The sequence below is a fragment of the Electrophorus electricus genome, chromosome 19 (assembly GCF_041902795.1).
Source record: "Electrophorus electricus isolate QZ-2024a chromosome 19, ASM4190279v1, whole genome shotgun sequence".
Classification (NCBI taxonomy): domain Eukaryota; kingdom Metazoa; phylum Chordata; class Actinopteri; order Gymnotiformes; family Gymnotidae; genus Electrophorus; species Electrophorus electricus.
The window spans coordinates 14,467,730-14,492,500 of record NC_137515.1 but is presented as its reverse complement, the minus strand read 5'-3'; the positions used below and the strand labels follow the sequence as shown (position 1 = coordinate 14,492,500).

The 24,771-nt window shown below is 39.7% G+C and overlaps 7 protein-coding genes across 23 annotated transcripts in view; 3 read left to right on the top strand and 4 right to left on the bottom strand.

The window, feature by feature from the left end:
• The window catches only part of arrb2a (arrestin, beta 2a), a 10,952-nt gene extending 5,601 nt beyond the window's left edge, over positions 1–5,351 (top strand). Inside the window, exons 5-16 of one of the 14 annotated variants that reach the window (XR_014118644.1) lie at positions 927–1,123; positions 1,310–1,369; positions 1,532–1,599; positions 1,793–1,928; positions 2,040–2,124; positions 2,235–2,307; positions 2,424–2,561; positions 2,681–2,764; positions 3,649–3,672; positions 3,878–4,098; positions 4,205–4,259; positions 4,434–4,511. Coding sequence is in view for 8 of the 14 variants with exons in the window: in XM_081702388.1 (XP_081558514.1) it covers positions 927–1,123; positions 1,310–1,369; positions 1,532–1,599; positions 1,793–1,928; positions 2,040–2,124; positions 2,235–2,307; positions 2,424–2,561; positions 2,681–2,764; positions 3,878–3,981; positions 4,199–4,259; positions 4,437–4,524 (1,094 nt within the window). In the remaining 6 variants the exon portion in view is untranslated. Of the gene's footprint in view, positions 1–926; positions 1,124–1,309; positions 1,370–1,531; positions 1,600–1,792; positions 1,929–2,039; positions 2,125–2,234; positions 2,308–2,423; positions 2,562–2,680; positions 2,765–3,488; positions 4,099–4,198; positions 4,260–4,433 lie in introns of those variants that run through there. The other 13 variants (XM_035535830.2, XM_035535829.2, XR_014118645.1 and 10 more) reach the window with 13 other exon arrangements.
• On the bottom strand, positions 5,338–8,469 carry si:ch1073-143l10.2 (uncharacterized). 2 transcript variants are annotated; one of them, XM_081702394.1, is made up of 7 exons: positions 8,332–8,469; positions 7,788–8,197; positions 7,644–7,707; positions 7,423–7,495; positions 6,713–6,786; positions 6,372–6,623; positions 5,338–5,780 (listed from the first exon to the last, which is right to left on the bottom strand). In XM_081702394.1, the coding sequence occupies exons 2-7, from the start codon at positions 7,873–7,875 to the stop codon at positions 5,675–5,677; spliced, it is 657 nt and encodes a 218-aa protein (XP_081558520.1). In that variant the 5' UTR covers positions 7,876–8,197; positions 8,332–8,469; the 3' UTR covers positions 5,338–5,674. The 2 variants fall into 2 exon arrangements, with proteins under 2 accessions (XP_081558520.1, XP_026876735.1); XM_027020934.3 differs by lacking the exon at positions 8,332–8,469 and having other exon boundaries at positions 7,788–7,896; positions 8,059–8,193.
• Positions 8,232–12,082, top strand: med11 (mediator complex subunit 11). Its single transcript, XM_027020937.3, has 4 exons — positions 8,232–8,284; positions 8,390–8,470; positions 8,805–8,935; positions 11,541–12,082. Exons 2-4 carry the CDS (start codon positions 8,401–8,403, stop codon positions 11,682–11,684), a joined length of 345 nt encoding a protein of 114 aa, XP_026876738.1. The 5' UTR covers positions 8,232–8,284; positions 8,390–8,400; the 3' UTR covers positions 11,685–12,082.
• On the bottom strand, positions 12,074–13,816 carry rnasekb (ribonuclease, RNase K b). Its single transcript, XM_027020938.3, has 3 exons — positions 13,600–13,816; positions 12,974–13,056; positions 12,074–12,852 (listed from the first exon to the last, which is right to left on the bottom strand). Exons 1-3 carry the CDS (start codon positions 13,675–13,677, stop codon positions 12,708–12,710), a joined length of 306 nt encoding a protein of 101 aa, XP_026876739.1. The 5' UTR covers positions 13,678–13,816; the 3' UTR covers positions 12,074–12,707.
• Positions 13,817–13,889: 73 nt separating this feature from the next.
• Positions 13,890–16,490, top strand: bacc1 (BPTF associated chromatin complex component 1). Its single transcript, XM_027020936.3, has 6 exons — positions 13,890–14,174; positions 14,270–14,364; positions 14,594–14,695; positions 14,875–15,104; positions 15,196–15,297; positions 15,751–16,490. The coding sequence occupies exons 1-6, from the start codon at positions 14,154–14,156 to the stop codon at positions 15,813–15,815; spliced, it is 615 nt and encodes a 204-aa protein (XP_026876737.1). The 5' UTR covers positions 13,890–14,153; the 3' UTR covers positions 15,816–16,490.
• Positions 16,491–18,006: 1,516 nt separating this feature from the next.
• LOC113584175 (P2R1A-PPP2R2A-interacting phosphatase regulator 1) lies at positions 18,007–21,360 on the bottom strand. 2 transcript variants are annotated; one of them, XM_027020933.3, is made up of 9 exons: positions 20,504–21,358; positions 20,235–20,319; positions 20,093–20,149; positions 19,852–19,898; positions 19,699–19,756; positions 19,550–19,617; positions 19,377–19,432; positions 19,098–19,182; positions 18,007–18,955 (listed from the first exon to the last, which is right to left on the bottom strand). In XM_027020933.3, exons 1-9 carry the CDS (start codon positions 20,602–20,604, stop codon positions 18,850–18,852), a joined length of 663 nt encoding a protein of 220 aa, XP_026876734.2. In that variant the 5' UTR covers positions 20,605–21,358; the 3' UTR covers positions 18,007–18,849. The 2 variants fall into 2 exon arrangements, with proteins under 2 accessions (XP_026876734.2, XP_081558519.1); XM_081702393.1 differs by lacking the exon at positions 20,093–20,149 and having other exon boundaries at positions 20,504–21,360.
• Positions 21,361–22,010: 650 nt separating this feature from the next.
• Positions 22,011–24,466, bottom strand: LOC113584188 (P2Y purinoceptor 3). 2 transcript variants are annotated; one of them, XM_027020956.3, is made up of 3 exons: positions 24,431–24,466; positions 23,200–23,881; positions 22,011–23,086 (listed from the first exon to the last, which is right to left on the bottom strand). In XM_027020956.3, exons 2-3 carry the CDS (start codon positions 23,858–23,860, stop codon positions 22,617–22,619), a joined length of 1,131 nt encoding a protein of 376 aa, XP_026876757.2. In that variant the 5' UTR covers positions 23,861–23,881; positions 24,431–24,466; the 3' UTR covers positions 22,011–22,616. The 2 variants fall into 2 exon arrangements, with proteins under 2 accessions (XP_026876757.2, XP_026876753.1); XM_027020952.3 differs by having other exon boundaries at positions 22,011–23,881.
• Between the last annotated feature and the right edge of the window lie 305 nt (positions 24,467–24,771).

Below are 24,771 nucleotides of genomic sequence, written 5' to 3'. Positions count from 1 at the left end.
ATACAACTCTTCACATTCCCAGGCCTGCCCAAAGTCCATACAGCTATTAGGACTTTGAATTTGAAGTAAGAATGAAGACTTCCTACAAAAATATGGAAATGTGTGAATATTTTCATAACTGGGGATTTCCCAAGGTCATAGATGTCATCAGAAGGCATAGTCATGTTTTCTAAAACACAATTTACTGTTAAAACCACTATAATTCCTTTGGTGCTCACATATGATCCTACAATAAACAAAAAAACAAAAAAAACCAGTGGCTAATATTAAACACTTCAGAATCTAATAATCTTCTATAGATGAGAAAAAAGGCATGTTTGTCAGCTGTGATGCTGCAGCCTGCATTCCCTCTAGATGTGCTACAAATGTATTAACACAGCCACTAAAATAAGTAGCACGTAAAGATAATTTGTTATCGCCCGTTCCTCCTCATACCTTACCACAAGAATTGTCTGTTTTATCTCATGTAAGAGTTGTAATCAGCTGTTCATTAGAGAAACCAAGAGATGGCTTGCTGGTCGTTTTGTTGAATACTTTCGAACCATCAGAATTAAGGATTTGTCATTTACAATAACAAGGCATTTTAATGCTAAAGAACTTTGCATTAATGATTTATCTGTTTGCATTGCCGACAGATTTTTATGATTTAAACATCTACTGTTTTGAATATAAAATGCTTCCCCTCCTAGCACTTCAGAGGTAAATGACTCTGATTGTACAGCTGACGGACTTCTCTCTAAAATGTCCTGTTCTCTGGAAGTCTTGTAACCTGGTGTACTCCAATGCTACCTCTACATCGTGTGTATGTGTGTGTACATAAAATGCTATTTTAGTCTGTGTTGTTAGTTGTTGGTCCGTTGGTTGGTGTTTGTAAGATCTCATATTTCTCCTTGTTTGTTATAGTTCTATCTCTTCTTCTTCCTCAGTGTACGTAACGCTAACCTGTGCCTTCCGTTATGGCCGCGAGGACCTGGATGTCCTTGGTCTTTCTTTCCGGAAAGACCTATACATATCCACATTTCAAGCCTTTCCACCCATACCTGAGGAGCGCAAGCCAAATACGCGCCTTCAGGAGAGACTTTTGAAAAAACTGGGTCAACATGCTCATCCTTTTCACTTCACTGTAAGTACAGGACTGATTCTTCCACATACTCTACAGTGTTTGTAGGTAGATTGGCATATGACGTTTATTAATGTCTTTACTGTAAGGTTTTCTGTTACACTCAGTTCTCCAGCAAGCAGTTGTGAAGCAGGAAAAAATGTAGGAAACAGAAATAAATGGCACATGTTAAATGTTGATCTGTTTCAGATCCCTCAGAACCTGCCATGTTCAGTTACCTTGCAGCCTGGTCCTGAGGACACTGGAAAGGTACGCCTCCCATCTAGCTCCCCTGTACACACACCCCAACAGCTCAGCATTGTCCTTCACTGTTTGTGCTCCTTGATCTTGAGATCGTGTGGTATTTTATCAAGTTATTAGATGGTTTAAGACTTGGCTGTTAATTTCACTAACCTGTTTTGCCCTGTGCAGGCCTGTGGAGTTGATTATGAGATCAGGGCTTTCTGTGCCAGGTCAGTGGAGGAAAAGATTCATAAACGGTAAGCATGCTCGACCTTCACCTCATTTCTCAATGCTTTGGAACAGTATAGACAGACTGACTCATAGAGCATGTAACATGCACAATTATTAGATGGATTCATTGTGTCTCGTCATTGGCCAGGTTGGGTAGAGTAGAATTTTGATTTGGTTTTTTTTGTTTTTTTTTTGTTTTTTTATGCGTATTTGTTGCAGAAATTCCGTGCGATTAGTGATTCGTAAAGTGCAGTATGCTCCTGAGAAACCTGGACCACAGCCGATGGTTGAGACGACACGGAGCTTCCTAATGTCCGACCGCTCTTTGCACCTGGAGGCCTCTTTAGATAAAGAGGTACCCAGCATACTGCTCCTAAACATATGGCTATGTTGGATACATAAAAGTTCAATACCTTCAACATATGAATATGTAAATCTTAAGTTGTTTGTAATGATCTCCGTGTAGCTGTATTACCATGGGGAGCCCATCAACGTGAATGTTCATGTCACCAACAACTCAACCAAAACAGTCAAAAGAGTCAAAACATCAGGCAAGTGATTCTTCCCTATCCGTCCACGTTGGGCTTTCATCAGTCTTGCAGGCTGTACTGTAGGTCTCCGGCTCATGCAGTAAGCTCTCTCTCTCCTCCTCTCTCCTCAGTGCGACAGTATGCAGACATCTGTCTGTTCAGTACAGCACAGTATAAGTGTCCCGTGGCTCAGCTTGAGGCTGAGTAAGTAGTCATCCTCAGCACCACGCATTTTTCTGTCGAGGAAAAAAAGATGTGCAAAAGAAAAAATGGCTGCATTGCTGGAGTACTTCACCTCTCCCAACTTCACTCCCTCTCAGTGACCAGGTGTCGTCCAGCTCCACCTTCTGTAAGGTGTACACGCTCACACCCACCCTGAACAGCAACAGGGAGAAGCGAGGACTTGCGTTGGATGGCAAACTCAAACACGAAGACACCAACCTGGCCTCCAGCACCATGTTAGTCCTTACCAGTTCAACTTTGTTCCACAAGTGTGTGTGTCTCTATTGTCGTTATGTAAGGAATCAGTCACTGGACTAATCTGCTTTTGGTACATACTTGATCTTGCCTTCTGCAGTGTGAAGGATGGGTGTAATAAGGAGGTTCTTGGTGTCCTGGTGTCCTATCGAGTCAAAGTCAAACTGGTTGTCTCCCGTGGAGGGTGAGTCACAAGAATGTCTACCATTCACCTTTTCTTTATGCAGTTATGCCATAGGAAGGAGCATTTGTAGCCTGGCATTTACTCTCTATAGGATTTGGATGACTGTTACTTGAACTATAATAATTCATGCATCAAAGAGCTTCAGCAACATATACTTTTTTATGTATACTTTACATAAATCCATTTTGAATTAGTTAAATGACTCATGACTTTGAGCTTTCATAGCTCAGTGTACTCTCGCTCTCTCTCTCTCTCGCTCTCTCGCTCTCTCTCTCTCTCTCTCTCTCGCTCTCTCGCGCTCTCTCTCTCTCTCTCTCTCTCTCTCTCTCTCGCTCTCTCTCTCTCTCTCTCTCTCTCCATGTGAAACCAGCAGTATGTTCCCCCTCATACCCGTCAGCCTTAGTTTAAATTGCAGATCACCTGTATGTGTGAAGTGATGTACGGTACACGGAGCTGTGTGCTCCAGTACCGACAGCAAGGCGCAGGAAGGGCCTCAGGACTAATTGTTCCACTGTTGGGACATTTGGATGGATAGAAGGCTTTCGAAGACTAGCTCTTTTTTTTTTTCCTGGCCATATTTCATACCTCCTTTGTATAAAGAAGACAGGTTCTGTGTTGCAGCGCTCCATAGAGAGCCTTAGATTTTCCATTTCCTGTCCCAAGAACTATAAGAAGCTATGTGAAAATAACATGTCATGAATGTTGTGATTCTATATTCCAACAGTGGAAAGGAAACTGACGCTCTCCCTTAACCTCCATGACTTTTATTTGGGTTTTTTCCCCCCCACATCATTCTGTTCTCTACTGGTGTTTCATCTTTTCCTCTGTGTATCTGTTTCCCTCCATCTGTCTGTTAACTCCCCTCCTCCCCTGCGTTGCGTCAGGCTTTTAAGCAGCTTACTGGAGAGGTAAATATACATTGTGCATCCCGCCGGTATTCTGATTTGCTTGCCCAGGTTTGCAGTGAAGCTTGTTCTCTCTGCTACTCATCCATTTTCTCTAGCCATGGAATTCTAACCGGATAACAGCCATATTGACACACCAAAACTGAGTCTTTCAGCTAGGAGAGTCATTGCATTTTTTTTTTTGCTTTTGTTTTTCTGCATGCCACAGAGACGTCTCTGTTGAGCTGCCCTTTGTCTTAATGCATCCCAAACCTGCCGATCTCTCCAGCTCTCGGCCAGCCTCAGGTACTGCCCGATCTGCTGAACTTCTGCACTCAATGTATGACAACAAAACCCATTTGTTTGGGTCCAGACAGCTTCTAGAGAATCACTCAAGACTAGTCCAGAACAATAATGTGTTTGCAATGTGAAACCACTCTTGAAAGACAGGTAGGCCTAGGTTGTACTTAATTTGTCTCTGGGATTCTCATTCAGTGTGATTATAATTTGTCATAAGATGGCAAATGATTGTGAATAATGTATGTGTTTTCAACAGTTATTCCAGAGGCAGATCCACCTATTGACACCAACCTCATAGAGTTTGATACAAAGTGAGTTGGAGATAATGAATGGGTTAATAGTTTCTTTTTGGTTTTTTTCTTCATTTGGTGTATTAAAATGACCTTTTAAAAAATATTAGTTTATTACAAAAACACCAATAATATAGTATCAGAGTTTTCAGTTCTCACTGGGTGTATACATTCTGTTTCTTCATTTCTTCATAGTAGTTTTACCCAGGATGATGACCTGGTGTTTGAAGATTTTGCCCGTCTGAGGTTAAAAGGAACCACTGACGATAAGGATGAAGACTACTAAGACTTCCCTTCTCCTTCTGTTCTCTTTCCACTGAAGCCAGATGCCATCTCAAAAGCCACAGACTGACACACCCAAACGAACAATATCTTATAATGAAACTCATTCCTAATTTTCATGTCGTCTTTTTTGTGGATCCGTTTTTTTTGCCAAAACCTTGGCCATATCATTAAAGGACTTGGAGATGCTCAACATTTTTTAACGCTAAAGTGTTGATAAAAACCCGAGGAAAGGTGCTACAGTTTAAAGAGCATTGAACACAGAAGGAACAGCCACAGAAATCAAATCACTCCACTCATAAGCATATTGTGAGCTTATGCACCACCTGTGGCAACTTGTAGTTATTAAATGCAAGAAATGGATTTGGAATGTGAATCCAAAATGAAAGAACCAATGCCATTTCATTATTCTGTGATCTGAAGTTGATTTTGCAATGTCTTTTAGCCTAATTTACATATAGTTGCTAGGAACATTTAGTGAATACTTCTTAATATTCACCTGTCATAATTGAAATGTAACGAACAAGCGATCATATTGGGGATGCCAGTAACAATGCTCTCAGACAAGCCTCATCATCCAGCATATTGTTTTTAAAAAGCCTACTTAAACAGGTAGGCAGTGAAGCATGGTTTATTACTAAAATGATTATTGCTCGTGTTATCCATGGCATACTATATTCAACTCTCAGGTGTACAGGCTCATTTGTCCTTTATTCATTACATTGCAATGCAGTGCCCTCTGGGGGAAGAAGTGCTGCTTTTGGTGAAAATGAAAATCTTCTGCCAGATGGATAGAGATTAAATCAAGCCTCAGAAATTCTCATGTTAATACAAGTTTAATAATCGTAAAAAGGACATTGTCATTTACCTTTTTGTCTTTTGAATTTCGAAATTTATTTAACTTTTTTAATAAAAAATTGTAAAAATTCCAACCAAAGCCTCCCACTACTGAATACCAAATGCCATCTATATATTAGTTCAGGAGCTTGTTTTGACAAGAGTTAATTTGCCCAAATCTTATTTTATGCATTAGTATAGAATTCAGTTTTCTTATTTTTTTATGAAATAAGAAACTTTAGCAAAATGGGCATTTTCAAGAAACTGAATGAAAAGACTATTAGCAACTCATTCTTTCATGCTTGGCAGTGGACAAATCAGTTGAGCTTCTCTGGATGATTTGTGCCAGTGCTAGTTGCACAGGATGGTGGACGGGGCCTTCCATAGTGTAACCTTTTCAATCGACCAGCAAAACGATTCCATCTGTTGTTGGTATGGGACAACCAGAACAAGAAGTTCAGTTTAATTTTTACCTTCACTATAAGATGCAATAATAACACAATCAGTAAATATCAAGCAATAATCTTATGATCTATTCTGTAAATATTTTTTTATTAACATACATTTCTGGATATTAATTAGCACACCATCTGGGGAAAATGTTGAAAATATATATTACTAAATCACTAACTGTCGCTATTGCTATATCCAGAATAAAATGACTAAGATGAGCAAATCTTTGTTTTAAACGGCTCACAAATATACACGCTGAAAATATACTTTCAGCTTTACTTAAAGTCACTGCTTCAAAAAAGCAGCAAGCTAGTTGCCTAGATTTTTATAATTTGACAAAGCAAAAATTGTATATTTGAAGGAAACCACACTTCATATTACATTTAAAATGCCTTTCTAACAATAATGTATAGGGCTAAAATATAAATGTGAACATTGTGAAAAAATAATTACTGTATCCAGTTTTCTTTTTCATTCCTTGGTCAACCTTACAGTCACAGACAACTACATAAAGTGGAGGATGCGACACATATAAACTGCAGTTCCACAGCTAGTATTCACCTCTCTTGTGTGGCGTTGTGCTTATTAAGCCGTTCAGCCTCCTCCCTCTTCTCCTCGAGCCAGCGTTCTAGCAATTCCTCCTTTTGTCGACGTGCAACTTCGAGCTCCTCCCTCAGCCTTCTCTGCTCTAGTTGCGATGCTGCCAACTCATTTGATTGACACTCCAGTTTATACTGATAATCTGATATATCACTGTTTAGCGAGTTGACTCCTCTGGCCAGTAGAACTGCTTCATTACGGTAGCGGGTGACTCTATAGGATCAGGATACATGATTCAGTGAGGACAACTGGTATGCCTAGTGCGAGAAGGATATATGAGCTGTGATTGGCGCTTCACCTACTGTGAGTGACAGTACTGAAGCTCTGCCTCCTTTAAGTATAGATTACTGGTCAGGTCTGAGACTTTCTGTGTAAGCTGAAGAGACATTATTATCATTAACACCAAGAGGGAAATTAATAGAGCACATTCAGAAAAGCAGCCAGTATGGTTAAAATGAAGTTACACTTATATAGTGCCTTTCTCAGTACCCAAGGACATTTTACATCCAACACAGTGCTTTTACATCCAGCCAACACACCAGTGAGATGAAAATGTGCCGAAAGGTTTACTTCAGCAGAAGAAAACAAGGGAAATTAATACAAGCCAGTACAACTTGGCCCAGTGTGGAAAAGCAAGAGTCAAAAAGATGTCAGGAAAAGAATGGAAAGATTGTGCTGCAGTGAAGTAGGCCGAGGAAAGCACTGTTTTAGCTCTGAATGTGTGGAGCATTTCAGAAGCCAGAGGAGGATAAACTTCACATCCAGTAAAAAGCATCCTCCAAGAGAACACCTTTACAATGAAACCTGAGCAAACTGTCTTATACTGTCAACAACAAAATCCAAATGGTACAAGTAAAGAATTACATGTGGGAGAAAAAAAAAAGTCTCATTTGGTCTTGGACAATACTGAAGATGCACTTATGGCACAATAAAGCTTAGATTCAATGTGCATAAAATGTAGTGAACAGTTTGACAAGATATTTGATAGTGGAATAGACTTTTAAAAACGTACCTCTTTTATAATATGTTCACGCTCTTTCAGCTGCAGATTCAGTTTTAGATGGTTTTCTTCCTCAGCTGGGAGCCTTGATGTTCCATTTTTATACACATGAAAAGGAAATACAACTTGTAGGGGCAGATATCCACATCATATAGCATGTCTTGATGCATTTCTAGCAACTTATCATCTCAATTCAAAGAAGCACTTGCCACGATGCCCCCAAAAAGTCATACCTCTGTCTCTCAGTGTCTTCCAATAGGCTCATATGAAGGCATAGCATTTCTTCTAATCGCGACACTGTTATTAGGAAAACATTATTTTGTAAAAACAACCTTGTGCACGGAAACTGCCAACAACAGTAAGATAGGAAAACGTACCTGTAGCACAGAGCCCAGAGAAAGGATCTTTCTGCATGCAGTCCCTCTGAAACAATTCTGCACGCACATGACTCTTCCACGGCTCCATAACTTGTTTTTTTAATGTTGGCTATATGAGTGAGGGTTAGCCAGCTGATTATACAGTAAACATCGCTCGGATTTTTCTCCTTTAGTAGAAATCCAGTACGGCACAGATCGATGCTACAGACCTGAACTATTTTCCTTGTAAAAACTCGACATGTAAGCGTATCTCCTTCACAGTAAATGTTACCTGGCTGTCGCCCTTCTCCCTCTTGCTGCCATGGTTCGCGTTCTCTTTCGCTGAAGATTGTCCCGCTCCGCTTGCCGTAACGAGAACGGTTTAAGAGTGGGTTATAGTTGTTGTGAGGTTTGTTTATTGCATTTATTTCCTAGGAAAAAAACGAAACAAAACTAAATAAAAAAAACAAAAACAAAAACTCACCAACCCACGAATCGTCTCGCGTCATCGAGCAGGTGTAAGTTGTGTTTTTAACATTATAAACGTATAATGTTAAATATAAACCTCTGTGAAAGGGGACTTGGCGCTGTCTAACGCTTGTGTCGTGGGAATGCTGCGCTAGGCGAGTGGAAAATGGCCAACGACCGTCTACGAGCCCTGGAGGACGTGGAGAAGGAGATCGCCGTTGTGCTGCAGTGTGCAGGTGTGTCTCCACACTCGTCTGTCCTCACTGAGTAAGGCTTAGCAGAGCTGGCTAATTGAGCCTAGCCGGTAGCATTTAGCTAAGTTAGTATGGATGTTAATAGGTTTTTAGATGACTGCTCCGAAAAGGATCCGACTAGCTAACCGAGTCTCCAAGATATTTAGGCTGCAGGTAACTGGACGAACTCCACATCGACATATTTGGCTTAAGTAGCACAGTTAACCCAAAATGAATGTCAATTAATTTAAATAGCAGTTCTTTTTGGAAGTTAATGTTTTCATTGACACTTTGCCAGGATGGAATCGTGACTAATATGCAATTATCCTTCCTTCAGGGAACATTGTACTGGAGTTGTCAAAGGAGAAGCATAATGCAAGTTTGTTAGATCGTCAGTTGAACCAGTTTCAAACGTCCATTAACAGAGTGGAGAGTGAGCTCAGCTCCCAGATCCGTTATCTCACACAGGTTGGCATTCCCTATTCACGTCTAAGCATACCTGCATTCATGAAACATTGCACGCTATGTTACCTAGTGCTCCTTTTAAGCTGTTGATCCAGCAAATGTGCAAACCTGATGGCTTACCCAACTAATACATTGCATTAACTTAAACTGGTTTTCCATTCTTTCGTAGGGTTAAAAGTGATGGACTATATTGTCGTGCTGTTTGTAGATTACTCCTTACTAGTTACATACACGTAGGTGATTTATTTGGAAGACGTATCTTTTGTGACTGCAATAAATGATCCATGTGAAGGACTTGCATGTCATGAAGGAATTTAACACCTCTGTGTGATATTAGCACTGATATCTCAGTAAGCTTTTGGCCAAGGAGCACTGGTGCTCCTAACATCAAAAATTTAGGCGAACACAGAAAAAATTACGAGCACCATACATACTATACTGAAAACCGAATCCAGTTACACTATTAAAGTAATCAACCAACATTCACCTCAAGCACAAAGATTGGAGTCAAATCTAATCTTTATTCCCATTGAATAGTCATATTGTGGGTTACACATCGTGTCAAGAGTTTCAATGGCTGTTCAAAATAGTCTACTACATACTACTCGCGTACTGTTTGGGCCCCAAATCAGTATGCAGTATGCGACCAAAATAATTTTTTTCCAGGCCAGAGCATCTTCATGGTGTACTGGACATCCCGTCATGCAATGGTGGCGGAAAGTCTTTCCCACGTCGGTGGGACCGTCATACGTTCACGTGACCTGGTTGTATGGTTTTCGTTTGTCACATACTGGATACTATACAGTATACTACTACGGGCTCCAGTATCGCATACTGGACACTATACAGTATACTACTACTATGAGCTCCAGTATCGCATACTGGACACTATACAGTATACTAATACTACGGGCTCCAGTATGGCATACTGGACACTATACAGTATACTACTACTACGGGCTCCAGTATGGCATACAGGACACTATACAGTATACTACTACTACGGGCTCCAGTATGGCATACTGGACACTATAAAGTATACTACTACTACGGACTCCAGTATGGCATACTGGACACTATACAGTATACTGCTACTACTACGGGCTCCAGTATGGCATACTGGACACTATACAGTATACTACTACTACTCCGGGCTCCAGTATGGCATACTGGACACTATACGGTATACTACTACTACTACTACGGGCTCCAGTATGGCATACTGGACACTATACAGTATACTACTACTACTACGGCCTCCAGTATTGCATACTGGACACTATACAGTATACTACTACTACTACTACTACTACTACTACGGGCTCCAGTATGGCATACTGGAGACTATACAGTATACTACTACTACGGGCTCCAGTATCGCATACTGGACACTACACATGATACTACTACGGACTCCAGTATCCAGTAGCTACACACTGAGTGGACTACGCAGTACGCAGTAGGCTATTTAGAACAAAGCCATTCCGGTGGCACATACAACTATGTTTCCTCTTCCACCGGAACTAAGGCAGCGAAAGTGTCTGTTATGCCACAATGTTAACATCCGATTGAGCGACAGTTTTGTTGTTGGTCATATCTATGTCTACAGTGATTTTATTATTAAAAATCTATTTTATTTGCGGTGTTTTATTTACAAAACTAGCATTATTTTAGAACCAATTTTCCCCCAAATTGTACATTTTGGACAAATTAAGTATTATATTAAAATGTATGCCAGACCAAACAACTCAATAATCTTAAGATTAATGTGGGACTTGAATTATGATTTTATTTTCATTAGAGAACAACCTTTGAACGAGTAAATTTATTTGCTCATTTACTATTATTGAATTCTGTTTAGTTATGTAGTTTAAATTAATTCAAGACTTTTTTAATGACCTGACAAATATACCTTAGCATTCTTAAATAATTGCTAACCTACAATTATATTTAATTTCTTGTTGAGATGACTTAAGTTATCCACGACATCTATTTACAATAGATGTCCTCGGAGTAAGGGTGAACATAGATTAGCTCCATTAGAAACACTTGATATTTCTATACATTTAATATACATTATTGGTGTATACAATGGAGCGTCTCTTTGTTGTATCTGAAATAAGACAAACATATTTGTATAAACTTAGGCTATAATCTGGGAATAGTATAAAAGCTAAGACAGCTTTTAGTGAAAGATAATGTCAGTAAAGAAAACAGCATGTATTAGGTGGTGTTCTTACAGACGTCTAATAAGTTGGGACAACTGGCATGCCTTGAAATTAAACTTGTATGTGGCACTGAACAAAAACCGTGAGAAATTATAGGCTGTTTTATGGCAACACACTGACATGCTTTTGTATTATTCTTCATGGCCATAAAACCGTAATACCGGTTTAGTGGCTGGCATGTTTTTTTAACCTAAGTTAACTAGCTAATGTTTCAGCATTAAAACAGAGCATTATTCAACTTTCTTTAAAAAAAGTGTGAGTGCAAATGCTAGTTTTACTTGCACTGTAGAATCCACACCTATGTTGACCTTATCTGATGATGTATGTCACAAGAGGCAACAAACCTTAGTGTGTGCTTTCTCTTTTCTGTTTGAGTAAAGGTGGCAACAGGGCAGCCTCACGAAGGCTCAACGTACTCGGCACGAAAGGATTGCCAGATGGCCCTCAACCGTGCTGAATATGCCCGCATCAAACTGGGAGAACTTGCACGCACCTGCGAGATGATGTTTGATCCGCAGACGTGATAGTTGTAATTAACATTAACATTGTAGTGTCTAAAAATGTTGCATAATGTTTTTATAGACCAATTTATAATCTGATTAATAATAGTTCCATGAGGAGTAAGATTTGAGGGTATTGTGTAATACGGAATTTCTCATTTGCCAAAACCATCCAGTAGGAATGTCTTACCATTTTCTCCTTTTTGACATTCTTGAACTTTTGCATGATGCAGTTGTAAAAAAAACAAAACAAAAAAAAAACAAAAAAACCCCACAAACCCTTTTTTTAAAGTACCAGTTATACCTTTGTTTACAGAATTGATGTCAATACAGTACCATTGTAATGTTTGTCATACGTTTTCATTGGTTTTCTTTAGTCTCTCACATTTCATTATACATAAATAAATAGAGTGTAAAAGCAATGAGCTTTTTTTAATTTCCACTTTGTTATTCAGGAACATTTCACATTGCCATGACCTGTTTACACACTTTCACATATTTTCACAACAATCACATCAAGTATATGGGTAGGAGAGGGACACAAATCAAACAAGCTAACAATAAATTAGAAGCAGCGCAACACAAAAATTAAGTGTTGTAGAGCATTAGATAATATTACTAATCAAAGTAAGATCCCAGAGCCACTGTTTTACACTTTGATGTTATATATTAATTTATCTCCAACAGTTGGCTGCTTTTACTGTGGTCCATTCTGTTTTGATTCTCATACAAGGGAAATGTGCAAGGATATCGTGCCTGAGTTTTTTCAGTTCAAAAATAGCATGTACATGTATAAACCAATATTTGATTAACGGTCAAGTCATTAATACATAAAAGCTCTTTGTGTCTGAATGGTTTTCCTTTTAAATTAACCATTTTACTCTGTATTAGTCACTAATGAATTGGGATCATAAGAAGGAAGGTTTGAACTGCTACTACAAATCGCTTACATAATTCATAAATTTCTAAACCTCTGGTAGTCTCAGAAGCCACCTACAAATAAATAAATAGAGGAAGATCTGGTGGCCCACTTGAAAGATATTTAACTTAGGTCACCATGTACTCTTGACGCTTGTTCAGTCGAACCTGGCACAGAGAAACAGCCCCGACTCCAACATAGATCGCTGCAGCAATGAAGCAGTTGATGCCCACTTGGTTGTATAGTCCGTAGATCGTCTGCGGTGGGTTTTTGCTGTGGGTATGCAAAGAAATCAAAACAGAATCTTAAAAAGGTACGCAGTAATACCCTCCTAGGCATGTTTTCTTCGCAGACGTATTATGTGACAACGGGTATCCTCGTGAAAGCAACTCACTCATTGCGGATGTCTTCCTCAGTAAAGGGAACATCCTCAATCAACACAGCAGATTTCGCACTGAAGAAAATCCCCAACATTACCTGTGTAAATAAGTAAGCCATGTAGATCTTGCTTTTTAAAAACTTTTAATTTCGTGTAATTCTTGATTGAAGACAACTAATGGATATCCCCACATCAAACCAGTTAGTCAACTAGCTACCTATATAGGGGGTATATCTAGCTCTAGAATTAGCTAACCTATATATCTTCTAGAAGCTATATATGCATAACTAGCTAGCTGCACACAAACATTAAGTAGATTAGAATTTACCTTCTACACCTCTACGGTATATTAAGTTAGCCCTCGTATTAAATAAATGTGCAAAATCTTAAGCTACTTCAACGACAAACGGCTATTCCTTAGTTAGCCTTGCTATCAAACATACATGGATGACTGGTTGATTAGTCATTTTCAGATATATTACCAGCAGGTTAGCGTAGATATACACTGCCAACTGATAGACTCGGTTTATAAATAAGGAAAATCAGCAAGGCTCACATCATGAAAGCTACTCAACCATTGTGGATGTCTTCATGGTTAAAAGGAACATTACAAATAGCTAGCAGCGAGCAGGAACACTTACCAACATTATAACACCCCATATGCTTAGTACAATCCCACAGGCGGCCAGTTTGGGGCCACAGAATAACAAAGACGGCATTACTTCTGAATCGTTGCAATCAGGAAAAAACAAATTATGATAGCTAGCTAGAATAATACGTCCTGAATGACGGTCAACCACAATCCTCTACAAATTCACGAAAATGGTCGCTAGTTACTTCGTTCATCATCGGCTCGATTCGTGTATTTTCGTCTACTATCGTCTCCTAGCCAATCAGATCTCACACCCGTTGTATTCTGGGATTTCAGCTCATAGTGCAAGTAGCAACTTTGCTAGCCTAGCTAGCTATCTGATTATGAACAATAACATTGGCATAGAACAAATGTCTTAGGAAAGATTTAAACCTTTTGTTTCCAATAAAACGGTGCAGATTATTTTTTGCAACAGTCGCGGAGTTTAAACTGTTGCTATTTGGCAACAGTATTTTTTAACTAGTTAGCTAAACCTAGCTATATTAGAAGCGGGCAGACTGGCATTAGGTAGTTAAGCCTTCTGTTGTAATAAAGTTTGCTGCAATGACATCGGCTTCCACGAAGGTAAGAATACGTGACTTTGTCTAATAAATGCAATGATCTAATAAATGCAAGATATTTGATCTACCCTTGATAAATAACTTGTTTGTGCTAAATAGGTAGGTGAAATTTTCTCGGCGGCTGGTGCTGCCTTCAGTAAGCTAGGGGAACTTACCATGCAGCTGCATCCAGTAGCCGATTCGTCTCCTGCTGGGTAAGGGTACATTACCTTGCTTCATTCATACGCACGTATCATAAATGCAATCTGTACCTACTTGTAATTTTAGAAAGACCCCCAGTTAGTGTTTAACGTTCTTTCCTTGGTTGTTCCTTCCTCTTCCTTGCTATAATTGTAAGCATGTGAGTAAGAATCAGCCTACAGCCCTAATGCAGGTAATTAATATTTTGTTATAATGGTATAATTTCTCCATACCCATCTCTAGAGCCAAATGGACAGAGACAGAAATTGAGATGCTGCGTTCAGCTGTGCGGCGCTTTGGGGATGATTTAAACAGTATCAGTTCAGTCATTAAGGAACGCACAGTGTACGTTTTTGCTCATGATTGTTTTGTTCTCATTCACTTTATATGGTTCAAAACCCAATTTCAATCTTTATTTTGCTCTTACAATAATTTCTTAATTAATACGAAATGCTGAATTATAATGCATTATTCTCTCTCTCTCTGTCTCTCATTTGCCTCCATCACAATCTTTCTGCCCAAAGTGCCCAGATTAAGACCACAGTGAAGAGGAAGCTCTATGAGGACAGCCGGGTTCCCCTCTCATCTGAGCCCTCCAAAAAAACTGTGAAGAAAACTGCTGTTGCCCTGGCCACAACTCCAGCAGCCATGACTCCAGGCATGGTGACAGGCCCAGCCTCACAAGTTGTTGTGACAGCAGGACGGCAAAGCACTTCCCCTTTACCACCCACAATCAAGAAACCAAAAACCGCAGGTGACCATCGCGTAAACATTACTTACTTTTTCATCGTGTTCATTCCTAATTAATTACTGCTGGATTTGACTGGGTTGGTATTCTGCCTTAGATGTGACACTCAGTGCACTGAATGACTCTGATGTCAACAGTGACTTGGTGGATATTGAAGGACTTGGAGAGGGTTCTAACAAAAAGCCCAACTTTGATCAGGGTAAGGTTGTTCTCTATATACTACGGAGTGGTCAGTGAACAGAATTTTCTTACCAATGAATTATTTTCTTATGAATGTTGAATGCCAGTTCCTGGTTGCCATAAAATTGATTGTAGTCAGTGAAAGGTATGAATGTCACCTTTTCACCTCACAGGTGGTCTGGCTTTTTGGACTGAATGGCTTAAATATGACCAGGGTATTGTTCCGCAAGGCCATTCAGATGGAGTACAGTTTGAGGGAAATAAATGTGACTTGTGATATCTAACATGAAAAATGCTTGACTGACAGTAGTAAAATACTTTGCCTTGACAGACCTAAATAGTCACTGACTTGGGGCTTTTGTCATATCTTAGGTTTGGTTAAGGCAAGCGTCTTTATACAATTAGCATCAGCATTTATGTAATTAGACACATTGTTTTATGGAAATATGACTCTTCCTTTGTGTTTCTTCAGAGAGTCTCAGTCTGGACTCCAGCCTCATAATGAACTCCAGTGATCTACCTTTACTTTCACGGTGAAAACAATCCAGCAGTCAATCACAACCTATACTCGAGAAGATCAGCAGTACATGTGGATATAGTTTTACTTGGTAATCAAACATACATTTACAGATGCTTGAACCAGTTTTTGTCTACAGAAGACATGTATATAGCCTGGAGTTGAGACTGTTTATACTGGTTGAATACTGAAGACAGATGGTCCATTCATATAATGACCACATTATTTTTTATTTTTTACTTCCAGTATTAACCTCTTTGCTGATATAAAATATTTGTTTTAATTTTGTATTTGAATGTGCTTTATTTCCAGGAAGTGCTATAACTGTAGAGCTGTTATATATGTTTTACCCTTTAGGCCAACCATGAATAGGCATGCAACAGCTGAAACAGTACAAAGATAAGCTTAGTATATTTCACCCACAATTTAAGTGCAGCTTCACTTGTACATAGTATTATAGTGAGTTTCCTTTTCCGGTGATGCACAAAGTTGAAACATTTCTTACATTTGTTTTGTTTCATACATCAGAACAGAAGGGGTTTACTTTATCAAACATCTGTGTTCTCATTGCACAGTGATGACTTTTGCAAGCTTGTATGACTGAACTTTGCTTCTTTCATACAAAGGTATTGTTTAGGTTTTGGAACTGGGCTCTGACTTAATTTGTCATCAAATAAAAACCTTTTTAAATTGCAGCTTTATTTTATTGTCACATCTTTATATACAATATACATATTAAAATTGTTCTGCACTTCTTATCCACTGGAAATGAGACTACCAGATGTAATACTCAGGGAATGAATATACCTTCGTTACCTGTTTTATATTACAGTTTCATAAAAAATACATAAAATAATTTTTTTTTTCTTTTGGCAACTAGAACATATTTACATCTCAAACACAAGAGGCAAGAGCCATTGACTGTCATTTTATAGAGTGTTCTATGTGCTTACAACCATTATCCTTCCTCTGGGTGTCCCAGCAGACATTGCAGAAAACTTTGCAACAATCATACACCGGTTTAACGTTTCTTTTTTTGTTTTATGCAACCACCAATGGTGACTCTTCGAGCAAACTTCCCCATCTAATCAAGAGTAATAAAAGGCAAAACTATACAAAACCAAAATTAATCCAAGCCAAGTAAGTACAATATTTTGGATTTTCTAGAGGATGCCTTTACTTCACCCCCAAACTTAAGATCGCGATGGGACAGTTTTCGAACAAGCTTAACCATTTTATGGCCTTTAGTTAAAATGGCCTTTTCAATAAATATCAATTCAACTAATCAATATATTGGTTCAAATAAGAAAAAGACAGGTAAGGCGTACAACCCACAATGAAGAAAATGACAATCTATCCTAGTTTGTGTTTTTAGTTAATCTATATTGCACATTCATTTTGGAGGACCAACGTAGATAACCACTGGTATTATTCTTTGATAATCACACAAAACATATCTGACAACTGGAGACTGACAACATGTGCAAGTATCTTTGGAATTACTTAACAAGGTGTTTCATTGTACCAGCAATAAAGCTTGTAAAAAAAAAGCAAAACAGAAAAAGCAATATATAAAATATCTGAAAAAAAGTTTCTTCTTTGCCAGTGAAATATAGGATAATAGGATTTTAGCAGAGTTCACACACTCAAATCAGAAAAACAACATTACAATTTAGCCACTGTCAGGCTACTCGAATTCATAACAATGGTTTCATCTTTTAAACTAAAATTCAGATGAATGAAGTGCTATGGGCACTGTATACTTTTCAGATCAGATCCACAACAGCCCTGTTCTTGCTCAGCCAGTTCTCTGTAACCACTAAAGCATATGTCTGCATGATGTGAAAACTACAGTTAATGCACATCATTATCTTGTAATTTATTCTCCCTTAACACATTCAGAAAACATACCAAACTAGGTTCATATGATCCCACTTATGAAACAGTAATATTGATTAACTTTGATAAAGTCCAATACTGTGCAAAAATAAAAATAAAATTATATCCACCAATTAAACTCTGCCTGAAATAAGATGCCTAGCATATATAATCTCAAATACTTGGTTTTTATATATTTATTTTTTGCATTCATGCTGGTAAATGCATTTGGCTCTCTAAGTCCTCTTGTCACATGTCCATTCCTAGTGATTCTTCCATCACTACAGGACCCCTGTAATGTCCTTGGAAGAATGATGTGACCCAGGTTTAAGAGCAGGCTGGTGACCCATCATTCCACTCAGTGCCAGTGCACTACCAGGTCCTTATGTTTGTTTGTCTGGTTTTTTTTTTTTAATGATCATATAAGCACTTCAAGGACATTTACAAGCAAAGCATAAAAACATAATACATTTAGCCTGTATGAACACAAATGAGGCCTGAACTACTCACAAATCTCAGCATATTTCTAGCGATCAGACACTTTACGTATTCAGCAAGTCTACATTTTGGAAGACCTCTTTGGACCACATCAATGGTTACAGGCATAAAGAAACAATGTTCTGCCACCACATTAAAATAAAGCAAAGGGAAGGGAAGGTAGTACTTGTCTACTTGTACTTGCATGCTAATAAGATGCAAAAACTAATTAAGAAATCCCTTATGGATCAAGGATAACCAGTTTCTACTCACACTGCTCATGTCAACTCAACTGTGTAAATATTGAAGTTATGCCACAAATGCAAGGAGATACAGCACAAGGGCCCCGGGCACCCGTCCTGCTGCATCCAAGCAAACAAGTCAAATAACACTGGTCCGCACTGACACTTTCCCTGACACTTCCACCTTCATCTCATCTGGCTTTCTTCAAAATTCAAAGTTTGCTCGGGTACGTTTTCTTTTAAAATTTGTGGACATGAACACACTCCTATCAAAGCACCAAAACAATGCAGTGATGTCAAGACAGGACTACCAAACAAGAGTTCTGGAAGCTCAAGGACAAGACCAGGTCCTTCCTACTCTGCCAGTCTCATTGACCTCAGCCCAGGACTCATGTAGTCTACAATAGTCTGGGAATCCATGTCATGTGAGTGAGTGGGTAAGCACTGTGGTGGTGTTCTAGATACTGGGGTGGTGGGACGTGAAGGATGGAGGAGGCGAGAGTGAGAGTGGGCTGTTCTGAGGGCTTGAACAAACAGGTACGGAGTCCACACACTGGGGAACACTGTGTGGAGAGAGTGGGCAAAGCCAAAGCAAACTCGACGTCAAAACTAACCAGGAGACACTCTGTATCAGAACTCACCAGGAATAAACATTTTCCTTTCCGCATTATGGGATTTCTTGGGGAATGAAAAATAAATGCTCACCTGACAGTACAGCTAGTTATGTGGGCTGGATCTGTAACTCCAGCCACAAAGAGTTTTTTAGGAGGGCCGTCGGACTCCACTCCCCCTGAATGACAGGGAAAAAACAACGTAAGACATTAAACAAACACGAAAACAAATGGTTTACATTCAGCAGTGTATACTCTCTTTACATGCTTTTACGTACATTTCTAAGAGGATATTTCACAACTGTGCCAATAATTTAGTCTTAACACCAGTTAAATAATTGGTACCTTTATATAATTAATAAAATTGTCTTACCTTTCCTTTTCAAAGGTGCTACCACCGGCCATCTCACAGCAGAACTCACCGACCCTCTACCAGAAAACAGCAAAGTGTCATTACACGTGTTGCACTAAGGCAAAGCACTGAGGTATCATTTCTAATTAAGTCAAATGCAGTTATTTATTTGATTCCAGCCCAATGAGGCTTACCCCCGAAACCTTCTAGTTGGACTGGGGGAAGAATTAGGAGTGACACCAGAGTCTTGGGAATAGAATCCCTGAGAAAGAGAAAGGGGTGACAGAGAAAGTTAACAAGTGTTTCTGAAGCTGATCAAACCAAAGCAGTACTTTATACTCACTGGTGAAAGATGCTCATGCCAGTGACCGGCAGGAGGTAAGGGGACTGTAGTTGAGGCACTATGAGAAAGAAAAGCCATATATAATGCGTGTACAGGTTTGGGTACAAAGCAGTTCCTGCATGATCACTGACACGCATGGACATATATAGTTACCTTAGTCTCTGTAAACTCCCTCTGAGAGTCAGTTCCATATTGTCCATCTGTTGAAAAAAAACAAAACAATTACAGCACCGTTAAGGCTGCATGCTTGTTCCTCAAATCAGACCTCAGTTAAAAAAATGTACCTCAACATTAAAGTCTCTGGAAATGACATGAAACCCAAACCAGACTAAATAACCGTGTCTAATAATAACATAATACCACTGGTGTTCAATACTGAAAAATTCAGCCCCACCTGCCTCCTGTGATCCGGCCTCTCACTGGACAAGGAGAATGGAGAAGGAGGGAGGGTCTAGGATCCAAAGGGCAATACACTTATTTTCTTCTGACAGTCAACACACCTCTGCTTTGTATCTACATTACAGACAAACACTCACCCTGGAGGGACAGCTAGGATTGATGGACACACTGCTCCGACGATACCGAGCTGAACTGTTAGAGTTGAATACTGTCATTGCATCACTGTTGTGGAAAATACAAGTGAAACACAGATGAAAGTTTCCGGAAAAAGATGATACATACAAAAACGCTAATACACAATACCAAAGTTCTATAAATTATATAAATACAGAAAATGCGATAAATAAATTATATAAATACATTTTATTGCGATACAGTTGGGCAGCACATGATCAATTGTTCTCACCTGACATTTGTGATCATAGGGGCGCTATTCGACCTTCGAAGAGCCCCGCCCCCGCTCCCACCAGCTGCGCCTGCGCACTGGTCTACTTCCATTCTTTCCATGGTTCGTCAACAAACCGGAGTATGATTTTTACAGGCAGCCGGATTGAGCGCTCTCTACAGCGGCGTGAACCCCAAATCTAACGCGGCTAAAGCCTGACCAGCAGGCCACACGCCAAAGTGTTCGATCCAATTTTAAAGCCGTCAGATAACGGGAACGGGACTTATTTCCCGTTGTCCCTATTCTATCGCATTTTCTTTTAAGTTAAAAGATTTGAACGTCGGACATAGTTTACAAAACTCCTCTAGCTAGTTCGTGGGGTAAAGGCTTAAATCAAGTAAGTTAAGCACTAGCTCCGACAGGTTTAATTTTAAGAGCCCCCTAGCATACACCAGCTACAACTAGTTTTCTCACTTGGGTTGCAAGTGAACTTTCCGTCAAGTCTTCATATAACGTTTAACTGAAACCGCTCGAAATATCAGCCAATGTCGCGTTAGAAGGATTTAATGACAATCGACATACGTAGTTTGGCTAGCTAGCTATTGAGCTATTTTCCAAGTTTACGTGCTAGTTTGTAAAGCAGCCGAATAATGCAGTAGCGCAGTCCATAACAAATCCGCTGAGGTGAGTTCTCCAGACGGATGCATTCTGCTTTAGGAGAAACGCCGCTTTTGCTTTTCGGTACCTCCGAATAATTTAAGGTGGTCGTGAAGTTAAACGGTCTTTCATTAATTTAGAAAATAAAAAATATTTCCCGCAACCAAATTGTGGTGGTCTTCTTCTTGAACAACAACACCTCGCTCTGGCCATAAGGAGAACTGCACACTTTTGGACTGTTTCTTGTACACTGGAAGTCTTTGATCTTATGCCCGTTCCTGTAGTAGGGTCTTCATCATGTTTGTCTTCTGTTTATTTGCCTTCGATTTTTAGGTATTCGCAAAATAAGCCGTTTAATCTTCCACTTTACTGATTCATCACAAGAAAATTACATTATTTATAGGATAAAAATAATCATTAAATATTTAAAATATTTTGGTTTGTGTCTTTGTTTAAGGAAGTAATGGCCTGCTGTACTACATCTGAATTAACTGAATAGCATTTAATAAATGTATTAACTAAATGTACTTTTCCTAACGTAATTAATACAGCATAGAGTCTGGCATAGTTTGGATTAATTTACAGTTCTATGCTACAGGTATAGTAGGGAAATTCACCACAATATGCTTATCATTTAATAGCATATGGGCTTCATGCCAGGTTTGCAGTATAGGAATGTTAAGGTCTTATGAAACAAGAATAATTTTTAACAGAGGAACTCCAAATCATTAGGTGTCTTCTGAAGGATTCCTGTTGTGCAAGCTTGTGGGAGTAATATGGAGCTTTACATTATCAACTAAAAATAAGGACTAAACATCTTCATGGTTCAGCTACCTTCTGTGAATTTTAATGTAATATTATAAACCCTCATATAGCAGAATCAGGTCAGGAGAGGCAGAAAGGTATTTTATAATATGTTTCTTGATCACATGCTATGAATGTAACTTGCTTCCTTTTACCTTTTTAAATTAATTTACTGTTCTGTGTTACTTCCATCAGCAATTTCATTACATCCTATTTCCTGCATAAAACAACAATCATTTTCTGTCTTTAACACTGGAGTTAAATGAAAACATTAAGCAGTGTATACAACCAGTGTTAGATATGGGTCTAGCATATTTGATTTATACAGTCTTTAAAGAAAGGCCACAAGTAGTATTTTGGCTTTAAACAGTCTTACAAGGCTAACTTCAAGAAAAAAAAAAAATTATGGTCACAATACTAAAGTGCTACATAATGTCTTAATATAGGATGCATGTGTTAATTCATATTTCAGTATGGTGACCACACCTAATAATAAGTTGGTAAAATGCAGCCACATTATATATTACAATTTGAACAGGAAAAATGCTAGTAACAATAAATACAGGAATATCATTCAAACTCGGACACAGACAATTCATATGAAATCCACCACGCACAGGGCTCAGTGCCATTTACAGTTGCCTGAGTGATCACTGAGGATTTGGAGTCATTTTCATGATTGTGGTTTGTGCAATCTTTCCCATGCTCTCTCCCCTCTGCCCTTTTCACGCCACCAAGAATTCGTAATGGCCAGGCAAGGTGTGCCGGATTGCTGCTCTCCGTCCATCCACAGCAATGGATGCCGTTGTCCCCAGTTAGGAAGTAGAGGAGAGCATTGAGCCACGAATTGAAAGATGCCAGTGGTCGAGTGATCTTGTAGCAGATGGAGATGGCATGCATGGTCTGGCACTCCGCGTTGGCCTGTTTCAGGATGAGGTACAGCGTCCGCGTGATGTGGAATGGCAGGAAACACAGTGCAAACAGGAAGGTGATGGTGACGATGGTTTTGATGGACTTGCGGCGCCGGCTGATGTACGGCGCGTACTGAGCGCCGGAGATGGAGATGGATGTGGCATGCCTTCTCCCGCCGGGCCCTGCATCGGCGTCGCCACCCTCTTGTGCATACTCCTGGGCGTGCAGGGTCTGGAAAATGGTGCGCACAACCTGTGAGTAACACCACCCAATGACAGTGAAAGGAACGAAGAACCCCAGCAGGTGAAGAACGACTCCATATGGGACGTACTCTGAAAACTCACTGTCTGTCGCCACGTCGTAACAGTTGGTGTATGTCTCTGGCTCTGCTCTGTCCAGTCTCTCTGTCGACCCTAGGTTTGCACCTCCATACTCCGCGGCTCCATTTTCGACCACACTCATGACTTTGCCAGTTTGGGCGAAACGGAAGATAGGGCAAGTGAGCAGAAACACCACAACCCACACCATGGCGCACGTGCTCTTCACAGCGCGCTTGCTCTCCAGCACAATGGTCCGCATAGGGTGGCAAATGCCCATGTAGCGGTGCACAGAGATGCAAGTGAGGAAAAATATACTGCAGTAGAGATTAAAATAGAAGAGAAAGCGCACCAGTCTGCACATGAAGTCCCCGAACACCCAGTGGTCACGCATGACGTAGCTGGCCACCAGCAGCGGCAGAGACATGCTGTACATCAGGTCAGTAGATGCCAGGTTGACCATGTAGATCAGCGACGCGTTCCACCGGCGCGCACTGCGGTACGAGCGCAGGATGACGGTGGAGTTGAGCACAACGCTCAGCAAGAACGTGACAGAGTAGCACAGAGGCAGGACAATGTACTTGTACGACTCATCGTTGCTGCAGCTGAGTGGTCCCATAAGAGTCGATGCTGTATGGTTGCTAGAGGAGTTGGAGCTCCTGTCCTGCTCCACTAAAGCCCCTGCCATGACTCACGTCTTCGCTGTCAGCTGTTTATGGCACAGAAACAGAACTTCATACTACACTCCCACCACCACCCCCCCCTACTGTTGATGACTATTTGGGGCTGTTTATGTTCCTGAGGTTGATGTCCAAGTAGTTTAATTTTAAATCCTCAGAATTTTCACAAGCCTTATATGATTTCCTAAGTTTACAAAGATGCAAACAAATATTTCAAGTAATGAACTTTTGAAATGAGACTAAAATGCCATCATGCTGTAATACACAGGTTTCCTAATCAGGTTACGTGTCAGATTCGCTCTGTCTGCTCTGTATTACTAAAGGAAATACATGTTGCACAGTCGTTGTTTAGTGCTGATTCAGCTTCACTTGGTCTATTAACCTTTCAATCAGTAACAAGTTTCTCCATAAAACTCTCCATTCATCCTTCAATTTTCTTGTGCTTCACTTTAAAAAAACCCCCCACAGAAACAGAAATAAATCCTATGACATTGCAAATATTGTATATATATCAGTATGATCTTCATTTGCTGATCTACAGTTGGCTTTTATGGAAACAGTAAATATAAAATACTTACGTGTACAGGACATTTTCATTTTAAGCACACATTATTGGCGCACCCATGACTAAATGCCACTGTCCAGCCCCTTCGCCAGTGTCTAAATATCAAACATTTGTGACATGTCAGTAGTTTTTGGCCTGCATGTGTGTGTTCCTGCAGGTATGCTGTGGTAAATAATTAATATCCATTCATTCAGAGGGAAGCACTGAGCGGAAACCCAATACAGCATACAATACGTTAGACTTCAAAAATCCTCAAGTACTAGCAAATATACAACCTGAAATACCTAATTTCCACTTAAGCTCATTTAAGTCTAATTAGTGCTTATAGAACTGTAAATTTATTGATGAGTTAAG